Genomic DNA, 9,907 nt, shown 5'->3' with positions numbered 1-9,907 from the left:
TTTTAGACAAAGTGTCACTCTGTTGCCGAGGCTAGAGTGCTGTGGCTCATGAGAGCTCACTGCAACCTCCATCTCCTGGGCTCAAGTGATCCTCCTACCTCAGTCTCCCTAGTAGCTGGGACTACACACATGCACCACAACACCTGGCTAATTTTTTTTATTTTTTATTTTAGAGACAAGGTCTCACTTTTGCCCAGGCTGGTTTTGAACTCCTGGCCTTAAGCAACCCTCCTGCCTCAGCCTCCCAAAGTGCTGGGATTACTGGCATGAGCCACTGCACCCAGCCTTTTACAAGACTTTAATCTACAGTCCATACTCTAATTTTGTCAGCTGTCCTGACAGTGGACTCTTTAGTCATTTTAGAGACAGTGGTCTCTTTAGTCTTCTTTAATCTGGAGTAGTTCCTCTGCCTTTCTTTGTCTTTCATGACCATAACATTTTTGCAGAATATGGACCATTTGTTTTATGGAATTAAAAGGTTATTTTGGCCGGGCGCGGTGGCTCATGCCTGTAATACTAGCACTCTGGGAGGCTGAGGTGGGAGGATCACTCATGGTCAGGAGTTCGAGACCAGCCTGAGCAGGAGCGAGACCCCGTCTCTACTAAAAAAAAAAAAAAAAGAGAAAGAAATTATCTGGACAACTAAAAAAATATATAGAAAAAATTAGCCGGGCATGGTGGCGCATGCCTGTAGTCCCAGCTACTCGGGAGGCTGAGGCAGGAGGATCGCTTGAGCCCAGGAGTTTGAGGTTGCTGTGAGCTAGGCTGATGCCACCACACTCTAGCCCAGGCAACATAGCCAAACTCTATTTCAAAAAAAAAGGAAAAAAAAAAAGGTTATTTTAATTTTAAGAAAATGTTGCTGTGAGGATTCAATGAGTTAATACATGTAAGCCCTTAGAATAGGGCCTGGCAACTAATAAGCCGTAAGTAATAGACATCTTGGGGATGAGCATGTTCCCTGGTTAGGGAATAACAGGAGAGGCGTTCAGTCAGCTTATTTCCATCCACAGCCAGCCCCAAAGCCTCCAGAATCTCCATCCTTGGACTCGGCCCTTGCTTCCCCACTGGATCCTCAAGCCCTGGCCTGTACCCCAACCTCCCCTCCAGACTCGCAGCCTCCAGCTTCTCCCCAAGATTCTGAAGCCCTGGACTTTGAAACTCCTTCCTCCTCCCTGGCGCCCCGGACTCCGGACTCTGCTTTGGCCTCTGAGACCCTCGCCTCTCCACAGTCCCTGCCTCCAGCCTCACCACTCCAGGAGGACAGAGGAGAGGGGGAGCTCGGGAAGGCCCTGGAACTAGCAGAGACCCCAAAGGGGGAGAAAACAGAGTGGGGAGCAATGCTGGAGCTGGTGGGATCCATTCTCCGGGGCTGTGTCCCTGGGGTGTACCGAGTCCAAACTGTACCCTCTGCCCGGCGCCCTGTGGTCAAGTTCTGCCATCGGCCTTCAGGTCTCCACGGGGACGTCTCCCTCAGTAACCGGTACATTTGTTTGAGGGTGGTGGTTGGGGGAAGGCCAGCTGAGAGTTCTGGGGTGGTTAAAGAGAGAGTCCTGGCTTGAGAAGTTCCTGTACCTGCTGAGTCTTGAGTTGTCCTTGTTTGGTCCCATTCCTCTTTCTGTCACTTATCTCCTCCTGTCTGGCTTCCATTTCAATGTGTGTAACGGGTATACCCTGGAATACCATTTTTAAGGGATATAGAAAAGGGTTTTGTGGTTGAATAAATTTGGGAAATGTAAAGTTAAATGCAAACAGGTTCCTCCCTCCCCTCTTTCTCCCTTGCTTCCCTTTCTCTCTCTTTTCCTCCCTTTCTCCCTTCCTTCGTTTCATTGCATATTAATGGTTACGAGCAGTCTTAAATAACATGTTCTGTGAATGTCCAAAATGGGCGTATAGGATGTAGCCGTTCCCAAACTCATTTGACATTCTTTTGCTTACCTTCTCTCAAGACCAGTGTTTCATCAACACTTTCGGAAATTCTTTTGGCCTTATTGCAGCTGGCCCCAGTTACACAAGTCTGGAATGAGAGCTGGGAGTGGTAGGTTCTGTGGGTCTCCGGGCCCTAACACCCTTGTCCCCACTTTATCCTAGGCTGGCCCTGCATAACTCCCGTTTCCTGAGTCTCTGCTCTGAGCTGGATGGGCGAGTTCGGCCCCTCGTGTACACCCTCCGCTGCTGGGCTCAGGGTCGGGGTCTGTCAGGTGAGAATGAATCACGACAGACGTGGGGCTGAGTTGGTGTCAGGACAAAGGCAGGGATTCAGGGAGAGAAGGGAGGTAGGCACAGGCACTGGGGTTGAAGAAACTGCCAATGAGGGGGTCGGAAGCACCTCTGATCTAACTGGAATTATTGATTATTTACCAGGGAGTGGCCCCCTTCTCAATAACTACGCCCTGACCTTGCTCGTGATCTATTTTCTTCAGACCAGGGACCCTCCTGTGTTGCCCACTGTGTCCCAGCTCACCCAGAAAGCAGGTACTGCAGCCCAGCCTCCACTCTATCTCCTTAGCTCCATCTGTCCTCTTCTTCATCACACTTAGACACACTAAGCTACCCTGAGAATGAGATGTCTGCTATCACCCCCATTTCTACCCCTCATGCCCCCCCATCTTCCTGCTTCCAGACTGACCCTTACCTTTTTTACTTTGACAGGTGAGGGGGAACAGGTGGAAGTTGATGGCTGGGACTGTAGTTTCCCCAGGGATGCCTCGAGACTGGAGCCCAGCACCAACGTGGAGCCCCTCAGTGAGTCTGGGAGCCTCGTGGAGGGCTAGCAATGTTGTTAATCACAACCGTAGGTAACACACATCACGCCACTGTGCGCCAGGCATGGTTCTCACAGCAACGCTGTGACACAGCTAATATTATTACTGACATCTTACAGATGAGGAGACCATACCTTAGAGCAATGAAGTAGCTTGCCCAGGGTTACACTGCTAGCAAGGGGAAAGAGCAGCATCTGGGAAGGACATTGCTGGGGGCACGGGGAGAAAGGCTTGACCTCTTGTTTAATCCTTTTTTGTTGCTGTTGTTTTGAGATGCGTTGCCCAGTCTGGCTTTGAACTCCTGGCTCAAGTGTTCCTACTGTCTCAGCCTTCCGAGTAGATGGGATTATAGGAGTGTGCTATTATGCCTGGCTTGACCTCTTTTGTTTATAGTGTTCAGAGAAGCCTGGTTTCTTGGGACTCTTCTGAGCCCCTTGAGGAGAAAAAGAAAGTCCTGCTAAGGAAATGGCTCTAACGCAGGACCTGTCTCAGTCTCAGTTCTAGCCTCTAAGTGATCCCCTTTCCCCAATCTTCCTCCTTCTCCAGGTTCCCTACTAGCCCAGTTCTTCTCCTGCGTCTCTTGTTGGGATCTTCGTGGCTCACTGCTGTCTCTGCGGGAGGGTCAGGCACTGCCTGTGGCAGGGGTCCTGTCCTCTAATCTCTGGGAGGGTCTGCGCCTTGGCTCCATGAATCTCCAGGACCCTTTTGACCTGAGTCACAATGTCGCAGCCAATGTCACCAGCCGGGTGGCTGGGCGGCTACAGAACTGCTGCCGAATGGCAGCCAATTACTGCCGAAGCCTCCAGTACCAGCGCCGTTCCTCCCGGGGTCGGGAGTGGGGGTTGCTCCCCCTACTGCAGCCCAGCTCCCCGAGCTCCATACTATCTGCTACACCGATCCCCTTTCCCCCGAGTCCCTTCACCCAGCTCACTGCTGCCCTGGTCCGGGTGTTTAGGGAAGCATTGGGGTGCCATATAGAACAGGGAACCAAGAGACCATGGTCAGAAGGAGGTGAAACTGAGGAGTCTCCCCAGGGAGGGACAAGCAAACGATTGAAATTAGATGGACAGAAAAAGAGCTGTAAGGAGGGGAAAGAGGTGGAGCAGGGACATGCAGGGGACCACGGTGAAGATGGGGTAGAAGAAATGGTTATAGAAGTTGGAGAGATGGTGCAGGACTGGGCTATGCAGAGCCCTGGGCAGCCAGCGGAGCCACCCCTGATGAGTGGCAGGCATCTAGTCACTGGAGAAGAGGGGCAGCCAGGCCATGCAGCACTGGCAGAGCAGGGCCCCAAGGGACTTGAAGCAGCCCAAGGAGGGTCTAAAGGTGAGACAGTGAAGGGGGCATCACTCTCCTGGGTGAGCTGGCGCTGTGCCTTGTGGCATCGAGTGTGGCAGGGGCGGCGGCGTGCCCGGAGACGACTGCAGCAGCAAACCAAGGAAGGCGGCGGTGGCAGTGCTGGCACAGGAGCAGAGTGGCTGGCAGCTGAGGCTCGGGTAACCCAGGAGCTGAGAGGACTGAGCAGTGGTGAACAGAGGCCAGAGACTGAGCCCCTCCTGACCTTTGTGGTGTCTGCGTCCCAGGCTGACCAGACACTCACTGTGACCCCACTCCAGGATTCCCAAGGCCTGTTCCCCGATCTCCATCATTTCTTACAGGTTTTCCTCCCTCAGGCATTTCAAAATCTGAAGTGAAGACATGGACCCTGAAGGACAATAAAGCTGCTACTTTAATACAGTATTGTCCTGTTTTCTCTAATTTCCACCTGGTAATAATCCTCCTTCCATCCAGTACTTCCCCTTTCCTCCTCCCACTCCCCAAGACCTTTAATGCCGCTTCTTGGACCCACCTTGTCTTACCCCCTAAAATGGGCCTATCCCTGTCATCCTCCACCTCAGGAGCCTATTCCTTCCTACCACTTAGCACAGCTTGCGGGGAGTGCCTAGCACACCACCATACCTGGCACAGGGGCAGAGTTCCTGGATAACAGCATGGTGGGTGGGTTGAACAGTGTTCATGAGAAGAACCAAGTTTGTCTCCACATTTATCCTGCTGCTTCATATCTGCAGTGACAGGGAAGGAAATTTGGGTTCAGGGTTCTTCATCCATTCTCTTGTTTAACAGTAGAGTTCGTCCTGTTCTTACATTTGTTTTTTTTTTTTTTTTTTTGAGACAGAGTCTTGCTCTGTCACCCCAGCTAGAATGTAGTGGCATCATTGTAGCTCACTGCAACCTCAAACTCCTGGGCTCAACCGATCCTCCTGCCTCAGCCTCCCCCGGAGATGGGACGACAGGCACGTGCCACGATGCCGGGCTAATTTTTCTGTTTTTAGTAGAGACGGGGTCTCGCTCTTGCTCAGGCTGGTCTCAAACTCCTGATCATAAGCGATCCTACCCCCTCAGCCTCCCAGAGGGTTAGGATTACAGGCCTGAGCCATGGCGCCCGGCCTGGGTAAGAGGTTTTCAAACCTGAACATGGGTAAAAAGCCATGAACATCAGAATTGACGTCAGCCCCTCCAGGAGCAGAGTCCAGCCTCCTGACAGGTGCAAGGGGCAGAGCGTGTTCTCCCTTATGATCCTTTTCTGTTTCGGGCCAGAAGGCCGGTGCCCTCTCTTCTTGCAGGAACAGCATCTTGGAGCTGCAAGGTGGTTTAATGTGAGCAAACCTTGCTTTTGCAGAGGGTTTCAGACTTGGGCCTCTGTGAGGTACACGCTTCCTCTACAAGAAAACCAGAGCAGGAACAAAAAGGAATTTAGCAAACTGCCATCTCCGTGCAGCACCTGTTTCCCGCTCTTGTGAGTTTCACACACTCCTGTGAGGAGCTTGGCAGAACGTAACATCAGGTCACTTGCCCCTGGGCAGGCCGGACGAGGACACCTCCAGGAGGCCACGCCGCGCCGGTCTGGCAGCTGTGCCACGTAGCCGCGCAGGGGCGGCTTTCCAGTTGGTTCTCAGAGTTTCCCCTCGCTGCGTGCCTCCTACTTCCGCGTGGGGACTGCGATTGGCCCGCTACGCCTGAGGGGGCGGATCAGTAAATAACCCCACTGCGCAGGCGCAAGCTTTTTCCGCGCCGGCCAGCATGCCCCACCCCGTTCTTTTTCCAATTCAGCGCCACTGGATACTGAACTGTCGTGCGTATGTCTTCTATGCCGTCCTCGCTTTCCGGCTGCTGTTTCTCCACGGCTGTCCCCTCACCCCCTCCCTTCTCTCCCGGACGGCTTACTTTGCGGCAGCGCCGAGATCCCCACCCCCTTTCTCTGCGGAATCACCATGGCGGCTGGGGTGAGTTTGCCGGCTCTGATGGTCCGGGTCTCCTTATCCAGCGCCATCCTTTGCCCAAATGGGGCCAGTCGGCGCCAGAAGAGTTCTGGAGCCGAGTGGGAAACTTTTCTGGGCCCTACAGATCATACTGTTGGAGAGCAGGGTTCCTAGGGCCTGGAGGGGAACTGAGGTTGTGACTTTTGGAGGCCAGAGGTGGAAGGGTCTGGGGTAGAGGAGAAGAGATGCTGGGTCTGGGCCGTTTGAAGCCTATAAAAGGGCTTCGGTTTCATTGCGGCTTTGAGACGTGGGATCTGGGCAGGTTGACGAAACTTCTGCGACCGTTTTGTGGGACAGCAGCGGGGACAGGGTAAAGAGGAGAGTCTTTGTGGGCAGGTATGGCTAGCATGGTTAAGGGTCGTCTCCCAGGGAGGTTTGGGAGCGAGAGGATTCTCCGGACAGTGAGGTCAGGCCAATGGGACACCGCTGGCCAGGTTAATAGAGAAGCAGCGTCAGGGAACTCGCTGCAGGACAGGACCGGAGGGATGCAATGTGTGACAAGGAAAGAAAGGCTTTTTAGGGAGAGTTGATTTTGGAAGAGGACATGTCATTCGGTATCTCTGGCTATTCCAAGGGGAACTTAGATGTTGTGTGTGTTGAGACAGGGTGATGCTTTTGAAGGGTGAGCAGCTCAGCGGTAGAGTAGGCAGGTGCTCGGTAACCATCAATGAATGAAACAGGGCTCCGGGAAGGGAGGGGTGTATGTTTGTAGACAGATGGAGTCTGATGGAGCTACAAGTTCTGGATTTCTTGGAGATATGTGTGAGGGAAAGAGAATTCTTCCAGAGATGTCCTTAGGGAAGGTCAAATCTGTCAACAAGCTTTATTTAGCAGTTGGTGTGTAGTTCAGTTCTTGGTATTTTGGAGGACTCTGATTACATGATGGGTACTAAACAACTTGGTTCATCAGAGGGAGCGAGAGTGAGTTGAACAGATTGGGGTTACCCAGGAAGTCATCCTGGGGTGGGTGCCATTTAGAACTGAGACCCTTTTATTCACATTAATTTTCTCCCCCTCTTTCTCGCATAGACCCTGTACACATATCCTGAAAACTGGAGGGCCTTCAAGGCCCTCATCGCTGCTCAGTACAGCGGTGCTCAGGTCCGCGTGCTCTCCGCACCACCCCACTTCCACTTTGGTCAAACCAACCGCACCCCTGAATTTCTCCGTAAATTTCCTGCCGGCAAGGTGAGTTGGGAAGTGGAGAGGGGCCTTTGGCTCTGAGAACCCAAGGAGCCTTAGGATTCCATCACTCTGGAGATGGCCTCTATCTTTAACAAGGGATAGTCCCATGTTGTTTTCTTTCACATTTCAGTGATTTAAAATATTGTTATCTTGAGATAATAGTAGAGTCACATGTAGTTGTAACACGTCATACAGAGCTATTCAGTGACTTTATAAAATTCATAGGCTTACTTTGTATTTGTGGGAAAGAGAATTAGTTTTTACCAAGTATTTTCAGTACAAATATATCAAGTATCTATAATGAGCGGGCTTCTTACTCCAAGGGGCTTACAGTGATAGGTAAATACCATGCCAAGACTAGAGGAGATCAAGTGCTATCTGGGTCGTACCCTAATACTTTCAATGATACATAGATATAAGACTTGGTTTCTGGCTTTCTGCTTATATGATTGAGGAATTTTATACAAATATCCCATAATATCTAAATATTTTTGGTTTCCTAGTTCAGATATTGTGAATTCGGGTTGCAAGGGATACTAAGTTATTGACGTATTTTTGGTTCCTTAGTTTCCAGTAGTATCAAAAATTTGCATCGTGAGGGTTGTCAGCCTAATATAAGCATTTTTATCCATAACAATTAAGTTCCTGGGATTGGCTAGTGAGAAATTCTTGTGTGTTTTACTTTGTCTTTTCACTACTTTGTCCCCAGGTTCCAGCATTTGAGGGTGATGATGGATTCTGTGTGTTTGAGAGCAATGCCATTGCCTACTATGGTAATTTGCAGGGATATGTGGGAATGGGAGAGTCTGGAGGTGAGGAGTGTAGGAGAGGATGAGGGTGAACTGGAGTGGGCAAGGAGGAGTTCTCAGTGACCTGAATTGGTGTTGGCATCACCCCAAAGTTATGACATTTCTGTTCTGCCTCTGCAGTGAGCAATGAGGAACTGCGGGGAAGTACTCCAGAGGCAGCAGCCCAGGTGGTGCAGTGGGTGAGCTTTGCTGATAGCGACATAGTGCCCCCAGCCAGTACCTGGGTGTTCCCCACCTTGGGCATCATGCACCACAACAAACAGGTAAGCCCCAGAACTTAGGGAGAAGCCAGGGGCAGGGATGGCATCAACTCCTCAGTGTTGGGGAGTAAGAAATAAAATAGGTGGGGGAAAGTAGGTGCCAAGAATACTGTGATCAATGAGAAGACATAATCTTTGGGGTGTAAGTTTGGCACAATGGGCAGTTGATGGTATTTGGGTTCTTTGTCAGACCAGGTGGCAGTGGTGTCTGTCATGAGTGGTCAGAGGAGAGATTTCTGCTGTAGGGAGGTTACACCAAATGGTAGGGGAGTGGTTAGACTAGATGACACTTCTAAGGTTCCATCTAAAATCCAAAGGTAAATGAATGCCATCAGTACAGTGGGAAATGAAGCCAGTCTGACCAAGAAGAAATTTAACATTATGAGCTTCATTTTTGATACATTGAGAATGACCCTAGAATCTGACTCCATTAAAAGAGGGTAGGAGTGAGCCAGGATTTAGTAAGTGAAGTAGCTTCCTTAGTTCTGTTAATGGTGGTGGGGGGTGAGGGAAAGGGATTGGTACCCACCGGTAACTTTGATCATTTTGAATCAACAGGCCACGGAGAACGCGAAGGAGGAGGTGAGGCGAATTCTAGGGCTGCTGGATGCTCACTTGAAGACCAGGACTTTCCTGGTGGGCGAACGAGTGACACTGGCCGACATCACAGTTGTGTGCACCCTGTTGTGGCTCTATAAGCAGGTGAAGTTTATGAAGAATCCATTTAGCGGGGGTAGGTGAGGAGTAGAAACAAAGTGACAAGTCTTCCAGGTTACCCTGTATTCTGCTGAGGACTGGGATAACAGTTAGCTGGTAGGAATCCCAGGATTCAGTACCACAACTTGCTTTCCCCTCTCCTAAGAAGTTGGGTAATGTTCTGTTGGCTTTAGTTTAAGGCAGCTAAGATGTTTAGTTTGTCGCCCATATTTCTTGGGAAGCCTGGTTGTGCTTAGTTGTGAAGACAGCAGTGAGGGTGGTAGCTTCTGCATCGATCTTTTCGAGGTAGATCTAGGTTCAAGTGTTGACTTCACTATTTATTAATGTAGGTAAGGGGTTATATGTGTGCTTGAATTTCTTTAGCCCATTTTTTCCCTCTCATCTATAAAATCAGGGTAGTAATAATCACTGTCGAGGTTATTGGGTCAAAAAAGAATGACATGTCACTGGTTTCCAAACAGCAGCTCTTGAACCCCTGCTGGTCCAAGATAGTTAAGGGCCTCAAACAGGGGTCATCATAGTCCAGTTAAGTGTTAGAGTAGAATCTGAACCCATGTACTATAGAACCAGCACTCCTGACTGCTCTTTTCTGTCTCCATGACAAGATTTTTTTCTCCTTCTAATCTTTACAAACTAAAAAATGACAACTGAATTCTTCATGAAGCTACCTTTAATTTAAAGGACTTTCCATTATTTTAAACGGGTTATACCTTTTTGCTGCTGAATGTTACTTTCTGAAGTTTGACGGTTGTGTGTTTGTGTGTATATACACACACATATATAGTATAATCAATCTAGATAGCAGATATCTGTAGTATCTTATCATTTTATTTGGCAAAAGTACTTGATAG

At 50.0% G+C, this 9,907-nt stretch overlaps 2 protein-coding genes across 2 annotated transcripts in view; both read left to right on the top strand.

Moving 5' to 3' along the window:
• TUT1 (terminal uridylyl transferase 1, U6 snRNA-specific) overlaps positions 1-4,500 on the top strand; it is an 11,523-nt gene extending 7,023 nt beyond the window's left edge. The window contains exons 5-9 of the mRNA XM_012664994.1: positions 1,014-1,483; positions 2,092-2,201; positions 2,365-2,475; positions 2,653-2,745; positions 3,312-4,500. Coding sequence (XP_012520448.1) covers positions 1,014-1,483; positions 2,092-2,201; positions 2,365-2,475; positions 2,653-2,745; positions 3,312-4,459 — 1,932 coding nt within the window. The 3' untranslated portion in view covers positions 4,460-4,500. The remainder of the gene's footprint in view (positions 1-1,013; positions 1,484-2,091; positions 2,202-2,364; positions 2,476-2,652; positions 2,746-3,311) is intronic.
• A 1,365-nt stretch (positions 4,501-5,865) lies between these two features.
• The window catches only part of EEF1G (eukaryotic translation elongation factor 1 gamma), a 9,597-nt gene continuing 5,555 nt past the window's right edge, over positions 5,866-9,907 (top strand). The window contains exons 1-5 of the mRNA XM_012664981.1: positions 5,866-6,049; positions 7,115-7,273; positions 7,980-8,043; positions 8,200-8,342; positions 8,898-9,041. Of these exons, the coding sequence (XP_012520435.1) occupies positions 6,038-6,049; positions 7,115-7,273; positions 7,980-8,043; positions 8,200-8,342; positions 8,898-9,041 (522 nt within the window). The 5' untranslated portion in view covers positions 5,866-6,037. The remainder of the gene's footprint in view (positions 6,050-7,114; positions 7,274-7,979; positions 8,044-8,199; positions 8,343-8,897; positions 9,042-9,907) is intronic.

The sequence above is a fragment of the Propithecus coquereli genome, unplaced genomic scaffold (genome assembly GCF_000956105.1).
Source record: "Propithecus coquereli isolate 6110/MARCELLA unplaced genomic scaffold, Pcoq_1.0 Scaffold120, whole genome shotgun sequence".
In the NCBI taxonomy this organism is placed as follows: domain Eukaryota; kingdom Metazoa; phylum Chordata; class Mammalia; order Primates; family Indriidae; genus Propithecus; species Propithecus coquereli.
The sequence above is the reverse complement of the archived record's forward strand: the minus strand, read 5'-3'. Positions and strand labels throughout refer to the sequence as shown.